This window comes from Lampetra fluviatilis, chromosome 18 (assembly GCF_964198595.1).
Source record: "Lampetra fluviatilis chromosome 18, kcLamFluv1.1, whole genome shotgun sequence".
Taxonomy (NCBI): Eukaryota; Metazoa; Chordata; class Hyperoartia; order Petromyzontiformes; family Petromyzontidae; genus Lampetra; species Lampetra fluviatilis.
Window position 1 is genome coordinate 11,408,772 of NC_136292.1, and position 18,101 is coordinate 11,426,872.

The following is an 18,101-nucleotide window of genomic DNA, read 5'->3' on the forward strand; positions in this document are numbered from 1 at the left end:
GCACGTTAGTACCACGTTGTGGAACCGTTAACTCTAAAATTCGACATTTGACTCCGGTAGATTTACTCTTTAACGTGAATACCATAGCCACTTTAGCGCTGTGTTTAATGTAAAGATAGTTCTGCTGAATGTAAACATTTGCGATATATTGGAATTGCGCCCCAGCTTACAAAAACATTCAGCAGAAAAGCGGGAATTGCATCGTTTGCTTTCCAGTTTCCTACAATTATCGTGTTGCCAGGTGCATTTCACGTCAAGACCAATGCCCATTTCATGCGAATCTTCAGTTCATCTTTTGTACGGCAAGGCGATTAATAACGTGTTTTGTTGATGAGGTCGCCGAACCAGTTGAAGGGCTATGGGAGCAAAGTTGCGAACGTCCAAGACGCCGCCAGCGAATGAGCAATGCTGGACGATGTGTTCCATGTTATGGCTTTGACTAAAGAGACACCAAGGTAACGTTAATGCTCCAGTAGTTTTTATTCCTTATTTAATCTTTACACAGCAGTATTCTTAGAAGCAAACTGTGCAACACAGAATCTCATTTTTGCACAGCTCACTCCTGTATACGTTAAGATGGGAACTTGTCTTGTGTTGAATTGGTGCTTGTATGCATTTGAACTTCAATAGACTTTAACTAGAAAAGAAACATTACGTGGGACTGATTCTAAGTTTTTTTTTACATCACTCGTATGGTTTTTTGAAAGCATAAACCGAATTTTTTTTCGATTTAAAGCTTTCGTGACTGCAGGGATTCATCTTCTTGGTTCTTTCGGTAAAGTCACGTAGAAGGGAAATAATAAAAAAACAATAAAATACAATTCTCACGTTTCGCCCACAACGCACCTGAGGAGGGCTGTCTTTCCGACAGCCCTGTTCTTCACCTGAGGACGGCTGCTCGCGTTGTGGCCGAAACGTCGTGAGAATTGTATTTTGTAAAAAAAATATTATTTATTTCCCTTCTACGTGACTTTAGCAAAAGAACCAAGAAGACATACACCCAATGTTACAATTCATCTGGACAACCTTTAGATGAAGCAAGTGTACCGTTGCGTGTTTGTGTTTACGCAGCCGTTCCACCTGCCAAAAGTATCGCTGCACACAACACGGCTGAGTTAAACGTGAGCTGGAACCGTGACCGGGCTGGGACTAAACCGTGCTGGACTCAGTTGTGTCCCCACGAACCCACGAGGCCTCGTCTCCTCCCTTCCCATCCTCGCCTTTGGTTTATGGGAAAGTTTAATATATTTGAATGTATCAATTGTAATAAAGCAACTAAATTGGCAAATTACTTAAAAAGTGCTCTTCATTGGCCATACGAAATCCTCATCAGTGGGAGGTTGCTCCTTCTTCACTGCTACCCCTATATGGAACTTCCTCCCCAAGCAATGTGTTAACTCCCTGGCTCAAATCCAGGCTTGAGACGTCCCTCTTCCCCTCTGCCTATGACTCTCTTCACCATCTACAGCATGTGTATGTCATATTGATCTCGTACAGCCTTGAGATGCAGTGGTATTACGTGAAACCAACATCTAATTTATGTATGGTAGACAATGCTGAGCTAAGGACGCAGTCCTCGTTTTGGAACTGCATACCCATGATGTTTGAAGACTTTACCAAACAGGTTCAAATCTTTGCTCATGGAAAAAAAAACTGAAAGTGATGGTCACTCAACTTTTAGGAGCAATGCTTAGGCAATGCCTTGCCACTTATGACTGATGTACCCTTTAACACGAGGTAGGGAACACGGCACTACACATGCAAGTCACATAACGTGGTGCATTATGGGAGCCGGTGCTGCAGTTATGCAGGTCTGGCAGTGCCATATTAACCAACGAAGAGCAGCTTGGGAAACTTCAAGCGCACGGTGGTTGCACTCACACGTCGGGAACGGTCAAACAGGATTTCAGAAACGAATCGGAAATATTTTACTCGATAGCAACAGGGCACCCCCCCCCCCCCCAAAACAGTTAATTTACGGCGGCCAATCATACAATTGTGGGAACAACCACAGCACGGGAACGGCCCAGGAAAAGTCCCGGTACCGGTGCACGTTCAGTGTGCCGCGAGAACGCAGCAGGATTAGCGCCCAACTTTGCCGAGCCGCTGGTCAGTTTTAGGGTCGGCTGTGATGGCCTGCACAGCCACGATGGCCTCGTTGATCTTGGTCTGCAGCTCTCGGAGCTCTTCGATGTGCAGCAGCCGCAGGATGCGCGCCGCCTCGTTCACGGTGGCATCTGCATGGAGGAGATAAAATTACACCGCGGCGTTTACGTATGTATGTCGGACTTCTACGCAGCTAACCGTGTTAATCGGAGGCGCGGGAGAAGGACAACAAAGTTTTTTCTATCCACATTTAGAAACGTGTTTAGAGTATATGGTTGCTATAAATTTCCATGTGATAAGCCACTTTGCAAAGCTATCATTTGTGGCCAGGTTGCTTCTGAAAAAGAGCTATTTTGCCTCGTGGGTACCTGGTAAAATAAACATTGTAGTAAATAGTAGTAGAATGTGTCTTAGGTGTAAATTTCACATTCCCATGATGGGGGCCAGTCTTTGCATGGGGTGATCTCTGTTCAGTGCCCACGTGCTTATGTAATCAACTCTGGGTTGACCTATGACAAGGATCTGACCTCTTGACCTTTCGATAGCCAGCCAAGTGTTCTTATCACAGCACCACCCGACTGATTCTATGCTATACGTGAAGGTGAATAGGCAGTTTTACATTCTCAGTTTCGGTGGGGCACACATGTTTCACATTTTGCGCTTATAACGAGCTGCTATATTTGCGAGCAGTACATGGTTTTTAGCAACTCAAATAAAACACAAATGACCGCAGGGTCCGCAACTCCTTTCCCACTCCCATCCATACCATCAATTCTTTGTACCTGTTACGTCCAGGCTCGAGAACTTTTTCCCCCGCTGCTTATTACTTCTTCTTCTTCTTGTGTATGGCTAAATCAAGTCGAATATCAGTTCAGATATTTCGGCCTAGGCTTTTTAGCCAGTTTATGCCTGCAACTGACTTGTAATTTCTCTGTATAGTATAATCATGTCCAAATATGACAATCGCGCGTTTGAAAATCCTGAGTGTTAATAACGCTCACCTCCGGTGTCGAAGCCAAGAATGTTTTGATCCAGAGCGATCGGGATGCCCTGAAAATAGCGAAGACGCAACATTAGACATTACAATTGTTACGGCTCCTTGTCCATCCACTATTGGATGGGGGACTTCCCTTGCAGTGTCGGCCATGGAGGGATGACCATACTTCACCACGCTGGTCAGTGCAGGTTAGAGAAGGAGAATAAGTGGCGCCAAGGACCGGTTAATATTTCACTCTTCACTAATGATAGCCGTGATCATGTTCGTAGCGCAGAGTGATAACCATCAACAACAAATCGGATTTGAACATTTTGTGCAAGACTTGTGTGCAAGGTGAGGTCGCAGAATTATTAAATAAGAGCTGTAAACTAGCTGTATATTAAATGTTCCATCTTGTTCAAAGTGATCTTCATAATCAGAATATTTATTTATACTGTCCGGATCTTGCTCATATTCAACCCTCGTTTCTCAACATGCAACGGTCAACCACCCCCTCCCCGCCCACCCACCTACCTCGATGAGTCAATGAATCGTCACGATTCTGGGTCGCGATTCCATTGAGCTGTAGATTCTTGAACATATCGTGTTTACCGTCTCGTTTATAAAGTGGTTTGTCCCATTACCCGAGTTGTAACGTTCACGTATTATTTGCAATCATTTGTAAATAACTGGTTCTAAAACGCACGATTTGATGCATGTACCACGAGCACCGAAGTTGATCAACGGATAGGCCGAGTCACTAGATGCCGACTTGCTGTGCTGCCGTCCGCGCGAGCGTCTCACCGCTTTGCTCTCGTTCGCCTTGGCGATGGCTTCCGTGGAGAGACGCTGCTGCACTAGGATGTGAACGGCCTGCAGGGCAAACACAGAAGGCAAAGGCGGTGATGATCTGGTGAGCAGCGGAAGGAGAGTGGCAGCGTCCAACTCAAACAGGGGGACGAGACCGGCGGTGTGCGTGACGCGCGTGCGCTTACTCAAACATTTTTACTTAATATAGAAACAGTGTTCCCCTCCCCCCTTCCCCCCCCCATAAGCACAAACAACTCCTACTCCCCCAATCGGGGAACCCCTCAAGGTGTGCACCGAGCATGTTGTTATCCCCATTCCTAGGCCCGTGCAAGCGCTGGAAAGCTCCCCCTCTTCCCCCTGTCTCCCTCCCCAGAAATCCTCGGCATGTTGTACCGGACTTGTGTGCATACCTCAATAAAAATGCTATATACAGGTAGTCCTCTACTTACGATGGAGATGCGTTACGACGACCCCATCGTAGGTCTAAAATATCGTAAGTCGAAGATGGCCTAGCCTACCCAGGAGTCTTAAAGAATGGTGATAATTTAGCAAAACAGAGCAATTTATAGTACCGTACTGTATAAACTATATACTGTATGTATTTATTAATTACAATACTGTATTGCACAGTAAAATGTAAAGTAAAAAAACAAGGTCAATTCTTAGCCTACCTATATGAACTGCAATTTAATAGAAAGGCGGGAGATGCGTACAGTACATCCCGGCAGCGTCCCAACGTACAGTATCGTACCTCGTACGCTGCTGCGTTTGCCTGCCGCACGAAATGTTAAATATTTTACAATTTTGTCGTATCGCTATCGCTATCGCGAGATCGAAATATCGTAAGTCGGACCCATCACAACTCGGGGACTATCTGTATGTAACAAGTAAACCCGTAAAAACAAAGTTTTTCACTATAAATCCTTTATATGCGTGGCGGCTAGAGTCCTCTCGTCCTCTGGCTTGAGATGGCTGCCACCTATGCGTCAGATGATTGTCTGCCACCATTAAGCAATTGGTAATTAAATATTTAATTTGTTTTCCCTAAACAGTGTAAAATTTTGGATTTTTTTTTCACGAAAATTTATTGTCACACACAACGAGTCTGTGTGGAAAATGTCAGCTCGATTGGATCACGGGAAGTGGGTTAAAAAACGAGCGAAAGATTTGCACGGTCCTAAGCAAGCAAGCGAACTTAATATAAAGGATTTAAAAATATATTCGCCTGTGGAGGACGCGGGGATCGATCCCGCGACCTTTGGCATGGGAAGCGAGGGCGCTACCAACTGCGCTACTCCGCCACGGCCTGTAGAGGGGTTACGCTCTGGGCTCTTACACTCTGACGTTCAGCCAAAGCCATGAATGCGTTCTATTTGAATATATGTAAAATAATTTTTTTTTGCCTAAACAGTGTAAAATTTTGGGAATTTTTTTTCACGAACAATAATTGTCTGGCACAACGAGTCTGTGTGGAAAATGTCAGCTCGATTGGATCACGGGAAGTGGGTTAAAAAACGACTGAAAGATTTGCACGGTCCTAAGCAAGCAAGCAAGCACGCAAGCAAGCAAGCACGCGAACTTAATATAAAGGATTTAAAAAGAAATTGAGATAAGGTTGCAGGGTGGAGTGCTCGGAGGTCACAGCTCTGAGCTGGCAACGCTGAGATCCGGGGTGCAAATCCAGACTGTAGTGAGTCAATAGTCTCAGCCTGATCACTAATGAACGCACAATTTAAACAATTCCGTTACGTTTGTTTCTGCACTTAATTCGGCAACATTTAAACTCTGAGAAATAAACTGGATTGACTGTCATGTGACGAACGTTACTCTCACGTGGTACATAGAGTGGGAAAGTGCTGCCCCCAACTGGACATACAAAGAGTTATCTGAAGGGATCTCAGAGTTAGCTCTGTGATATCTGCTTTTGTGGGCCATTCTATAACACGAAAGGTGGCACTGCTCCGAGGGAGACATGATTGGGGAAAACAAAAAATAGTTTAAGTGTCTCTCTGCTCAAACAAGCCGTACTGCAGCACTCTTCTCCATTCATAAGCCTCAGACAATTGTGAAATTTTCACAATCCCCTGTGGGAAGTGTGAATCCAGAATTACGCACAACCCCAAGGTTGACTGTCCCATCCAAGTACCAACAAGGCTCAACCCTCCTTAGCTTCCGAGATCGGATGAGATCGGGCGCATTCAGGGTGATACGGTTGTTGGCCCTAGGTTGGCTTTGCAAACAAGCGGCACTGATTTGATCAACCCCAGAGATGAGTCGAGCGCTGTGGCCACAGCACCACACGCGGACGGCCACAGGCGGGCCTATGCGGGAAGCAAGGTTTGGTAACCCAACTACCACCGCAGCCTCGGTGTGGGTCCACACCCCCTGCTGCTTGCCCTGCAAACAGTGCCAATTCTACAACTAAGTCGGTCACTGCAAATGCGCGTGCATAGGAGCCACAAATAAAAAGAATAACGCAACGGAATGATGGACTATGATCAAAAATAATAACGGAGTCCGACTGGACGTATACTGAGGAGATGGAACGATGAGTAAAGTGTTGTGCCGAATTAATCGTTGAGTATGTATTCATGGTGTACCATCAATTCAGTTCAGAATCTAATTCAATCCGATTTTAGCACAAACAATATAAGAAATCAAACAATTGGATCAACTGAGTACAGGTCAGAATATTACCCGATCAACATCATATCTTTGTGCAACACCTTTTATATGGAGCATTTAAAAGGTGTTCCACAGAATGTGGACCTACTGAAGCAACTTCGGAAGTAGATACGTGACGTACATTTCTCGGAGCGTTGTGCTTAATAAACGATCAGAGAGACAGTGTGGATTTGACTTGTGACCAGGGCTTAAATTCAGTCGGGTCTGCCTGGGTCAGTGACCCGGAAAATATTTCCGCAACGGGCACAACACATCCAGTACACCTCAACCAATGGCTGTGGCTACTAGTTAGGTGCATAATACAACCTACTGGAGACCTGGAAAATGTGTTTTGACTCTAGACTGGAAATTAACACAATGGGCAAGCGGTCGCAGTACCTTGAGCATGACAAGGTAGTCGTCATGTCGGGGAATCTGGAGCAGGTTGGCCAGCGCAGACACCCCCGCCTTCACGTCAGGGTTGCTCACTGGATGGGCAAGAGGGTGATACGGTACAGACAGCACGTATTCCCCAGTTACTCACAGCGACTGTTAAACCTTTCCCATTCTGTACCGTGTACGTCATCAGTTTTTCTTCAGATTCCTTTTCAATGACGTACGTGTACACACGACACAAGTGTAAGTGTACACGTGTAGACGTACCGTGCCGGCCTTCATAGGTGCACGTTAACAGCACTTGCCTCAAAAGTCTGTTAAAGCTATATGGTTTGTCTTTATTTATATACATTCCTCTTAATGAGAATACTCAATGGAAGCTTTCCCACATGCTTACCATCGAGATTGGTGAGGTGGTCTGAAGGTTTGGAATTTCCTCCGGATGACTTTAGACTGTCTGCCGAAATCTTGTTGTACTTCTCAACTGTGAAGGAAATACGGTAACGATTGACACATCAACTATTCACAAAGCTGACCAGTCATGATTCCTCCGCACCTCCGATTATCACGGTTGGCTACGTACGGTGTGAAAGAAGTGCAACATACATACATTCCGTTCACTCACAACAACTTTGAATACAATTATTTTTTTTACAAATTACTCACTCCTCCATGGCTAGGATAAATTACAAATCTGCCATCCAAAAACACATTCCTGCAGAGGGAGCTGGTAGGAACGTTGGGTTGCTCGGTCAATGGCCAGGGTCAATGGCAGCGTGGTGTATTCCGCAAATATGGCCGACTGTGAGGGCGGGCACAAGCCGGCGTGAGTAGGTTAAACGTTGAGTTTTATAAGGGCACCACGGGGTGACCAGCCCCTCCCCACCCAGCCCCACCCTCCCCACCCAGCCCCTCCCCACCCAGCCCCTCCCCACCCTCCTCTTTCAACCCAGCCCCACCCCTCCCATGTTTGGATGCACGACGGACAGACACAATAATCCCCTGTGGGCTGGTGTAACCAGGAGGTTCCTACCAGTATAAATTGTGAATGTCAGCTAATAACGCTAATGTAACTGTGATTATAATGAATTACAATTCTTCTTCTCAACAGTATATTTGTTTCTTTACTTGTGCGTTCTTAGATATAGATCATTGTTGGCTGTGTGAGTGATGAGTTTAGAAACACCTAAATCTGTGCTCTCTGGTTACCTTGGTCAAAAGTGGGTCAATTGTTTGCCCAACACTGGCCAGCTGCCTCAACACTGGGCATCTGTGGAAAAGAGCTTTATCGCTCATCAGATTCCTCCAGTATAAATCACTATTCTAATTCTGACACGTAATAAATTTACTCCACGTCTGGTCAAATTACATCTGCATATAAACTATACAGTCAAAGTTGTATTGAATTTGTCGCTTACAGATTAAATCCGCCTACGATCACGCGAATGTATTTTGCAACATCACCCAAAAAAAACTACTTCGCTTTGAGTTCATCACTGTGCTTTGCTTTGCTGTTAACACACAGGTTAATTAATCAGCAAGACCGTTAATCGCTGTGTGGGTTGACATTTCGGATTTTATCGTACCATTGTCTCCATATTCCAGCCGCACCCCGAGTCCAAGGAGCCAGTCCGTCACCTCGGCCCTCTCCTTTGCAATGAACGGGCAGCACACGTCAGCCAAGTACTGTGAACAAAACGATTGGATGAAGATGTTAAATGCAACGTGCTCGTCGAAAACACCACACCGCGGTATTAACCCTTTCTCATTCCGACGACATGTGTAAGTAATCACTTTATCTTCCGATTCCATTCCGATGACGTACGTGTACGACATATCGAAACGATGTCAATCAAAGAAATTTAGAGTAGAAGGAGGCGAAGGCTGAGACAACAGATAGGAGAAAGGACGGATGCTGTCAGCGACGTGTGGATTAAGACGATGCAAATCAGGTAGTAGTATAAATAAAATGACGGCGTATTTATGAAATGACGTAAAAAGGGGAGACGCAAATCGGAGTATATGATTAACATGCAAGCACACAGGTGTGTCCTCCCACAGCTGCAAATTAATACAAACACAAAGATCCCCCCATAGCCTGAACAGACTGTTGGGGCAGGTGCTAATAGTGAGCACCTATGAAGTCTGGCACGGCACACGAGGGGGTGGGTGGCCAGCACCTCGCCTGGCCACCTTTGTCTCTCTAGTGACAACATTTACACATCACACCAGATTTTCATTTTTGCCTGAGTTGACCTCGGAGAGGTCCAGGACTTGTTTCAGATCATCATCACTGGTGTTGGCCGTGAGCAGGAATCCCGATGCCGGGTTCGTAGAGCAGCGCACTCACCGCTGCGCGACCGCTCCTCACATGTGCATGTGTGTGTTTACAGAGGTTGGGGGGTGGCCCTCACCTCCGTGAAAATGTTCAGATGGCTGTTGTATGCCCTATGCCATATACAGATTTTTCACAAATGTAATTTTATTTATTTATTAATGAATAGTTTGACAATTTTCCACCTTCGAAATGTTTGGCTGTCCTCAAACATGGTTAAACTTGCATGTTTACGAATGTAAATTTTAGATGCACATTTGGTAAAAACAATGCCTACGTCCATTACAAAGGTAACGTGTGTTTGTCATTTGACCAACATGTGAATCGTGCCCATTAAGTTAAATCCTCTTACCTGCCACCCTATTGTGGATCCTGTTATCCGTATAGATTATCCACAATGATCCCATTAAGTTATGAATTGCTAAGAATCGGATGGCAGATTGGTTGACCTGCAAGCTGTGACCATTTCATGGTTAAACTGGCCCCCAGCAAGGGAATGTAGAATTTCCACTACTGGCTTAGACAATCACCAATGATGCCCGAGCACCGCCCCATTTCTTGTTTGGGCAGAAACAAACTTTGGCAGCGAGGACCATGCCGGAGGGGAATGTCCACCACGGAAGTGCAGCAATGGAATCAACCCGTCTGCAGAAAGCTGGATGGAGCGTTGCACCAAAGACCCTGAGAGAGGGCAACATCTAGGGGAGGGCTTAATAATAATAATAATTTAAACTTGTAATGCGCTGCAAAGCATTCGCTCGCTCTCGAAGAGCGAAAACGAATCGGAGGCACCAGGAACCACAGACAAGCAGGAAAGGAAGCCACGGGGTGAGCCGGCGCGCACGCTGCATTACAGGCATGCGCTATTGTCGTTAGTACTCTGCTCTACGAACCTGGCATCCCGATTCCCGCTCACTGCCAAAACCAGTGATGATTATCTGAACCAGTCCTGAGCCTCCCCAAGGTCGACTCAGGCTCAAATGAGTACCTGGTGCGATGTGTAAATGTCGTCACTAGGGACACAAAGGCAGATGGACCATGGCTGCTTTTAATCACATGATTTGTGAACTAAGCACCCGCAAAGGTTTAGACAACCTTTAGATGAACGTACTTTTTCAAAATAGCCTGGCCACTCAGTGCTGTGGATGTTCCTCAGATTGCCTCGGTCTTCGATCTTGTAGTGTCGGATCTTTTGATCTTCCAGCCACAGGATGAAATTTCTATACTCGGTTTCATCTACGGTGGGCAGACAGTTACACGCGTTATACACCCAACAGCGAACACATACATTAAGCATCACTGTATACAAAGGACTATTATACTGCTCCTAACGAACAATGCAGGGACACCCATGGGTGTAATGGGCAGTTCCTTGGCCAAGAGCCCAAATGATGGATCAAGACAGATGTACAGTACTCAACATCAATATGCAAAACTCAATATGACAGCTAAATCTTAATTCGTTTTGCCATAAATGATTACACGAATGATTATCCACATCTTAAAAAGCATCTGAAATGTGCGTCTGAAACCATGTCGAACTGCAACATTAATTCTTTTTTTTTAAGAACCTGTTAACAACACGTTGACCTATTAACCAATCCACACAAAAAGACAAAACAGCCGCTAAAGAGGAATTGCCCAAACATCCCAATGCAGGTCCTTCCGTGAAATAATAACACATTGAGACTCGGTGAGGCTTTCGTGGACCGATACAAGGGGAACAAAGGCAGTGACTTGATCGCGTATTAAATTTTGTTATAAATATTGTTGTAAATACTGTATTGTATTTACATGCCAAAGTACAGACAGCTCTAACCCAGTGTTCTTCATTGCAAAGCCAACGGGCGAATGGTGGCCTTCAGTGTGGCCCCTGACAATACACAACATGTGAAAACACCCCCCCCCCCCACCATCATGCTGCTGCTGCCAACCCCCAATGGTTTCAAATTTGTGGCGGCCCCACACACTGATGATGTCTTATCGGCGAAAGTGGCCTCCTCTGAAAGAACACTGCTCCAACCTATACAGCCATAGCACTACCAACCAACATATTGCTATCATTGTTACCCTCATTAATTGATGTTACTTTTTACGTATTACTACGATAGCCATCATTATCATAATTAATGTATTCATATGATTACCATGACGTCAATAATGCACTGATGGTTAATGTGTTACTACATCACAATCACTGATGCATTGCTATGAATAAGAATATGAAAACAAAAAGAGGGCTGGGAATATGAGCACTCATTCAAGTCGGGCTACGCCAGTCTGCGTCAATTAACTAAGTTGTCTTGTGGTTGTTGTTGACTTGCATCCCACTGGGATTTTTGCACACAGTGTTGGTGTACGGTGATTTTTCTGCAATATTTTGCTGTCTTTTCTTGGATTTACTGTTTGCACAGTCACTTTAAGATGTATTCTTGTTCATGTTTTTGTTTTTTGTTTGTTGCGGTTGCACCCGATTCAAGAGCCGAATGGCTCACAGGGCTATACCTAATAAATGAACTTGACCTACAATACACGAATTAGACAATTTGTGTTCAGTAAGATGCTTAAGTGGCATTGCCTTATTTACTAACGCATGGGCTGGTGTGTCCCTCACCTTGTTATCATTATACTGTGTATATAATAGGCAACGTGTGATGTTAAGGGCCGTTTCCCAAAGCGTTGTCCTATGGTATAGATTTTCAGTGCTATTGAGTAATGTTTTAACTTTTGTTTGCTAATTGTGCCCCACTGCCAACGCAGCAGCATCACCTGATACGCTGTGATTGTTACCGTCACCCAAGCCCTGCTAATCACCAAGTCACCGCTATTGCTGTGCTTTCAATTAAAAAAGCTCTCTCTATTTGCACTCATTGACTTTGTGGGCCCACGAGCCAACTGTGGAAATTCCACATTCACCTGGTCAACCCGTAGCCTCATTACATGCATGCCCCTCTGTGAGTCCATACTTCACCACGCTGGTCAGTGCGAGCTGGTGATGGGTTGCCAGCTTCGGTTCAGATGTCACTCGCCACTGACGGTAGCCGTGGGCGGAATCCGAAGTTGACCGGGTTAAACCCCTTCACGTATGTACGATGCACTTCTTTCGCACCGTACGTTGTCAACCGCGTAAATCGGAGGTTGCGGGCGAAAGGACAACAAACTGAACAGTTCTCAAGAAATTAGTTTTCAATCGAGACGACGTAAAAAAGTGGCCTCCTAATATCGCAAGAGCGTTCCAGACGGCCGAAGAAGCGCAATCTGAAAGCGCGCGATGCCGTCACCACGTAGTGTGGGACAGAGGCCCGCGAAGATGGTGAAGTGTGATCTCAAATCACCCTCCACGGCCACACGCACGCCTCTGGGGATGCCATCGTCGAGCAGTGGATAGAACTTGCCCTGCACCTACTGTTCCACGTGTTTTCTTGTTCATGATTTGTTTTTGTTTGTTGCGGTTGCACCCGATTCATGAGCCGAATGGCTCACAGGGCTATACCTAATAAATGAAATAAAAACTGAAACGTACAAGAGGCTGCTATTGCCGTTTCCACCGTTGTTGGCACAGTAAGGGGGATAAACACGGCAGACTGGCGGTGACATGCGCCGGTCACCTCGGCCAGCCAAAACCCCCATGGCACCTGATGGGTCTCTCCCGAGACCCTCCTCCTCCTGCTGCTGCTGTCAGCAGCGAGCATTCGCCACTTCACGTGGTTGCCTCCAAGTGCACCCAGCCTGGCACGAGGCACCGTGGCGACACAAACGTCACCCGGTAGCGAATCGCGTTGTTTTTGTATACAGAGGCCCAAAGCTTCTTGTCACTCGGGCGTGTCTCTTCCACGGCAGGGCCCACCCTGGGGGTGGAGGGTGAGGTGAGGGTGGAGGGTGGCGACCAGTCTCCGTGTATTCCCCGCCCGCTCACCGTTGTGGTTGAAGCTGGCCGGGTCGTGGTACTCGAGCGCCGCGAGTTTCCTGCGGAACATGGCGAGGCCCGGCGACTCGAGTCCAACCCGCGCCACGTGTGGGGGAGGGGCCCACCGACGTAGGGGACCGCGGCAATTTTGCCACCGTACCACGTGACGCGGGGGCTCGCGTGAGGCTCCGCGCGCCGTTGGACGACTTAGGGAGGGGCCGCGTGCAGTGGGAGGAGTCGTTGACGCCGCGGGCGGCTAAGGGACCGCGATGATTTGCCAACTGGTTTATATGCGATGGCGGAAATGTGGCTGTCGCCTGATGATGGCGCTTGTAATTGCTGGCGAAACGTCACAGTACTCAGATTGTAAATGTTGTGGATTTGCTCTCCAACACACCGGTGTGCTGTACTAGTGACGTATTGGCACGTTCTGTTTACGTGACAAACCTTACAATTGGCTGAGTCGGGTGGTGGCGGGTTTAACCACACATCATATTTATGCGATCTAACCCCAAAAAAAAACTATTTTATGGATGATATTGTTCGCGAAAGCCTCTACGCGTTAAGAATGTGGTTGAGAAGTTTCGAATGGACAGATAATTGAAGGAAAGTCTTTGATGGGGATGGTAAAAGTTCCTTCATTGAGTAGCATAACTTGGCATTTGATTGAATGACAAAGAGAGGCGAGGGATATCAGTCGTTTGCCATTGAATCTCAGTGGTTATTGATAATGTCGCTCAGCCATATCTGACTATATCGTGGGTGTCTCTCGGCCAATTGCTCTACAGTAGCACTGCCCGTGGAAATGCGCAGGATCTAACAGACAAATTCAGACCTTTGACTCGTGGAACCAAACACAATGCACAACGGTTGACTTTTTGTACAGAAATCTGGAACGTAGGGTTATGTCCGTTACCCAGCGGTCGCCCTGATTAACACTGCGTGCGAATTAACCGTTAACGTACGTTAGAGACCCCCGTGATGTCATTCGTGAGGGTAAGCTCATCGTGTGCCGTTGTCATCGTCCGAATTTGCCGAATTTGAAACGTTACACCGCAAATTACGCAATTGGAATCTACATATCAATGTTTACAGGAAAGCCACCCACACAGATTCCTACTTGAAACCAGATTCTCACCACCACCCATCTCAAAAGAATTCTCTCATCAAAACGCTATACCACAGAGCTCATGGCATTTCTGACCAACACCACCTGGCCAGTGAATTGAGACATGTACATCGGGCCCTCAGGATGAATGGATACTCTGAACGCACCATCCGCCAAGCTGTTTCTCCCACCATACAGAAACAGCCACTTGAAACTCCGATCAAAACTGTCACGTTACCATACATAGCAGGCGTGACCAAAAAGATCTCCAAAATTCTAAACAAACATAAGATCCAAGTCCGATTCAGTACAGTACATAAAATCCGTGATCTAATTCCATCTGTGAAGGATGTCATCCCTGACTTGCAATACCCTGGAGTCTATAAACTGAGTTGCAGCTGTGGTGACTGTTACATTGGGGAAACGAAACGTCATGTCTCTGATCGTGTCCGCGAGCACAAGTCAGATTTGAAACACGGCAAAATTGAGTCGTCCGCCGTTGTCGATCATTGCTACAACTCGGTGGGCTCTCATGAGATTGTTTTCTCCGAGACTAAGGTGCTCTGCAAGCCTTCTGGCTACCATCAAAGGTTTGTACATGAAGCCATTCAGATATACAAACACAGACATAATTTCAACCGTGATGATGGGTACAAACTTAGTAATCATTGGAAAGATGTTATCAACCATGCAAAAAAGATTTAATTACACATTTTTGGACCATCTTATCTGACGGGCACTATTTTACTTCACCGAGTGTTAACATCCCTAACGTTTAACAGTACTCTTTATTGTCAGCCAACACTGGTATAAACATGGGCATTTCCGCCCCTTTTCTATTATGTACTTCCACAGTTACTTGCGCAACACGTCCCTGACCACGAGTCCATTCATCCCACAGTGACTTGCGCATAAACAGCATAACAAATAGCGGCTTAATCGTATCTAATTCATTTACCCACCCAGCAGTATAACAAAAGCAGTAATTGACCACTTCACAACCCCTCCTCCCCCGCTGCCCTTCCTGGCTCCTCCCCCCTTAACCACTATATAAGGTACAGATATTTTGCTGTGACGGTTTCACCTGAAGACGGGAGCTTGTGTTGCCTCCGAAACGTCGTGATTTTTATTGTTTTATTTTTATTAATTTTACCTACGTGACTTTACCGAAAGAACTAAGAGTAGGATTATTGTGTCCGTCCGTCGTGAAGGGAGGGGCTGGGAGGGGAGGGTGGGGAGGGGGTGGGTGGGGAGGCTTGGACTGGGTGCGGTGGGGAGGGTGGCGAGGGGCTGGGTGGGGAGGGGCTGGGTGGGGAGGGTGGGGAGGGGCTGGGTGGGGAGGGTGGGGCTAGGTGGGGGGTGGGAGGGGTGGGGCTGGGTGGGGAGGGGCTGGTCACCCCGTGGTGCCCTTATAAAACTCAACGTTTAACCTACTCACGCCGGCTTGTGCTCGCCCTCACAGTCGGCCATATTTGCGGAATACACCACGCCGCCGTTGACCCTGGCCATTGACCGAGCAACCCAACGTTCCTACCAGCTCCCTCCGCAGGAATGTGTTGTAGGTGTAACACCCCCGTGGATTGTTTCCTTTATCTTATGAAGGCACTGGTTTTACCATTTCAGGAACCATCAATTAAAAGTATGTTAATTCAATCACAGAAAGTTGATGAAAGTTGGAGTAACGAACAAACGGTTGGAGACAAAATGATTCCAATAGTAATGGTATCGTGGATTTATAACCGAACACATCCATTCGTTCGAGGCCTCCAGTCTTTGACGTTTAATGACAAGACATGTATTACATCATATTTCATGAATCGGCTATAGTACGCCGAACACAGTGAACTCTACTCTTGGATCATTTGTATCAGACACAATTCCATGCTCTGAAAGTAATCATAATACGGTACACTACTTATAACCACTAACAAATTAAAGATGGGCATCAGCAACAGTTGTCGGAGCAAGATAGAAATACAGTGTTTTGGGAACAAACTCTGTCTATTGTTGATTCGACGAAATGTTTATTTCACGGACATGGTGCAAATACACAGTCTTTCGAGAATGTAATTAAGAAACCCAAAACTGATCTGTCAAATGTAGGAAGTGAGAATATCCCCCTGCCTCAGAAGTCAGCATCATGAATTGAGTGCCATTAAGGGAAAGCAGAATACACCACCTGAGGATCGTATTTCGAAAAAAAAGCAAATGGAATCACAGTGACATTTCAAATGGTTAAATAATGTGTAATATTATGCTATTTGTTTCTGTCCAATGTTTATTATAATGCTATATTTTAGGTCTGTGCTCAACTGTAAACATGATTTCCCCCTACAGTGCTTCTGTAGCGTCAGAAATACATATGCACACACCGCCCAATGCTCACTTACCTGCAGTTACGGGCAGGAGTCTATAGGGGGTGCCAATCTGTACAAAGGGGCGGACCATAGACCCCAGGTGAGGGGTTGGGGGTGCCTTTACAGCAGAGGTGGGACAAAGTCATTGTTATGCAAGTCACAAGTAAGTCTCAAGTCTTTGCTCTCCAGTCCCGAGTCAAGTCGAGTCAAAGATGAGGCAAGTCCCAAGTCGAGTCAGAAGTCAAAGCCTGCAAGTCTCAAGTCGAGTCCAAAGTCCTACCATTTTAGTTTCGATTCATTTCAAGTCCTCTTACCACAGAAATAAAATTTATACAAATCATGTATGTCTGTAAGATTTGTATTTATTTAAACTTCTTTTTATACAATGACATTAATCAAACACAGTAAAAAACAGAAAATTTAATTTTCACAAAAAATGCTCTTATTTCAACAGCATATTGCACTAGAACAATGCACAGCAGCTTCAGTCCTGTATTGCATTGACCTCATATTGCAAAACAGTTTAACTTTCAAATAGACATGGGTTCTTTTAGCCTAAACTTTTTTAAACATGTCATCAATAAAATCCTCACTCCTCAAAATTATCACTTCTGAAAAACTGGACCAACCTGATAATATAATTGGAATGCCTCCATAGAGACTGGTGTGTATGAGAGAGAGAGCTGTGTGGACAGGTGATGAGCAGAGAGTGAGTGTGTGTGCGCATGCGTGCTGTGGACAGGTGGAGGGAGGCCCCTACACTGCATTGCATTTGCAAAAGATCAAATTGGCCAAAAGTCTGTCAGTCATTTGTGCACGATGGGGACGCAGAATGATGCCACCATGGCTGAAAACTCGCTCCACTGGAGCACTAGAAGCAGGCACTGCCAAGACTCGGATGGCTACTTGAAAGAGTGAAGGAAGAGTCTTTCTGTTCAGTGCCCAGAACAAAAGGGCATTCTGTCCTTCTGCCATGTCAATGTAGTGACTTAGCTGTACTGCTGGTGGGGTCCCAACATCCCTTTTCTGCCTCTTATGGTATGCAGCAAACAGCCCTTCTCCTTCCATGTCCTCTAGTTCTTCTTCAGCAGGCACCGGCACAGGCACAGGTTGCTCCGTCTCTGCAGCATCTTTCAGGATCAATTCTAAAAAAACGTGTCACAACAGCAGAAACAAAAGAGCTCTTATTACCATTACTGATGTTGATGATACTGTGCAAGACTGAAAATTGTTATTATTGTTAAAGTCAGATTAATATCACATTAGATCCTAGATCAGATTAAGATCAAATTATTTTACGTTGCATTTAAGTTGCATTGCAAGTCAATAAGATTAACCTTTAACTCGTTGTGCCACCTCTGCCTTGATGTCACGGTTGACCAGCACATGGGGCTCAATCCACAGCAGACAAAAGGCTGGATCCAAGGCAGCTGCTTTCAGGT

The 18,101-nt window shown here is 45.8% G+C and overlaps 1 protein-coding gene across 1 annotated transcript; it reads right to left on the reverse strand.

The window, feature by feature from the left end:
- Positions 1 to 471: 471 nt before the first annotated feature.
- On the reverse strand, positions 472 to 13,338 carry RTRAF (RNA transcription, translation and transport factor). The gene is made up of 8 exons (XM_078864612.1): positions 13,204 to 13,338; positions 10,399 to 10,523; positions 8,539 to 8,638; positions 7,350 to 7,436; positions 6,956 to 7,044; positions 3,887 to 3,955; positions 3,108 to 3,156; positions 472 to 2,237 (listed from the first exon to the last, which is right to left on the reverse strand). Exons 1-8 carry the CDS (start codon positions 13,262 to 13,264, stop codon positions 2,083 to 2,085), a joined length of 735 nt encoding a protein of 244 aa, XP_078720738.1. The 5' UTR covers positions 13,265 to 13,338; the 3' UTR covers positions 472 to 2,082.
- Between the last annotated feature and the right edge of the window lie 4,763 nt (positions 13,339 to 18,101).

Excerpts from the sequence above, each read along its gene's own strand:
- RTRAF (XM_078864612.1), bottom strand. The coding sequence starts at position 13,264 with ATGTTCCGCAGGAAACTCGCGGCGCTCGAGTACCACGACCCGGCCAGC. Across the intron at positions 8,639-10,398 it reads GGCCAGGCTATTTTGAAAAA|TACTTGGCTGACGTGTGCTG; the intron begins GTACGTTCATCT and ends TTTTGTTCACAG. Across the intron at positions 7,045-7,349 it reads CCACCTCACCAATCTCGATG|TGAGCAACCCTGACGTGAAG; the intron begins GTAAGCATGTGG and ends TTGCCCATCCAG.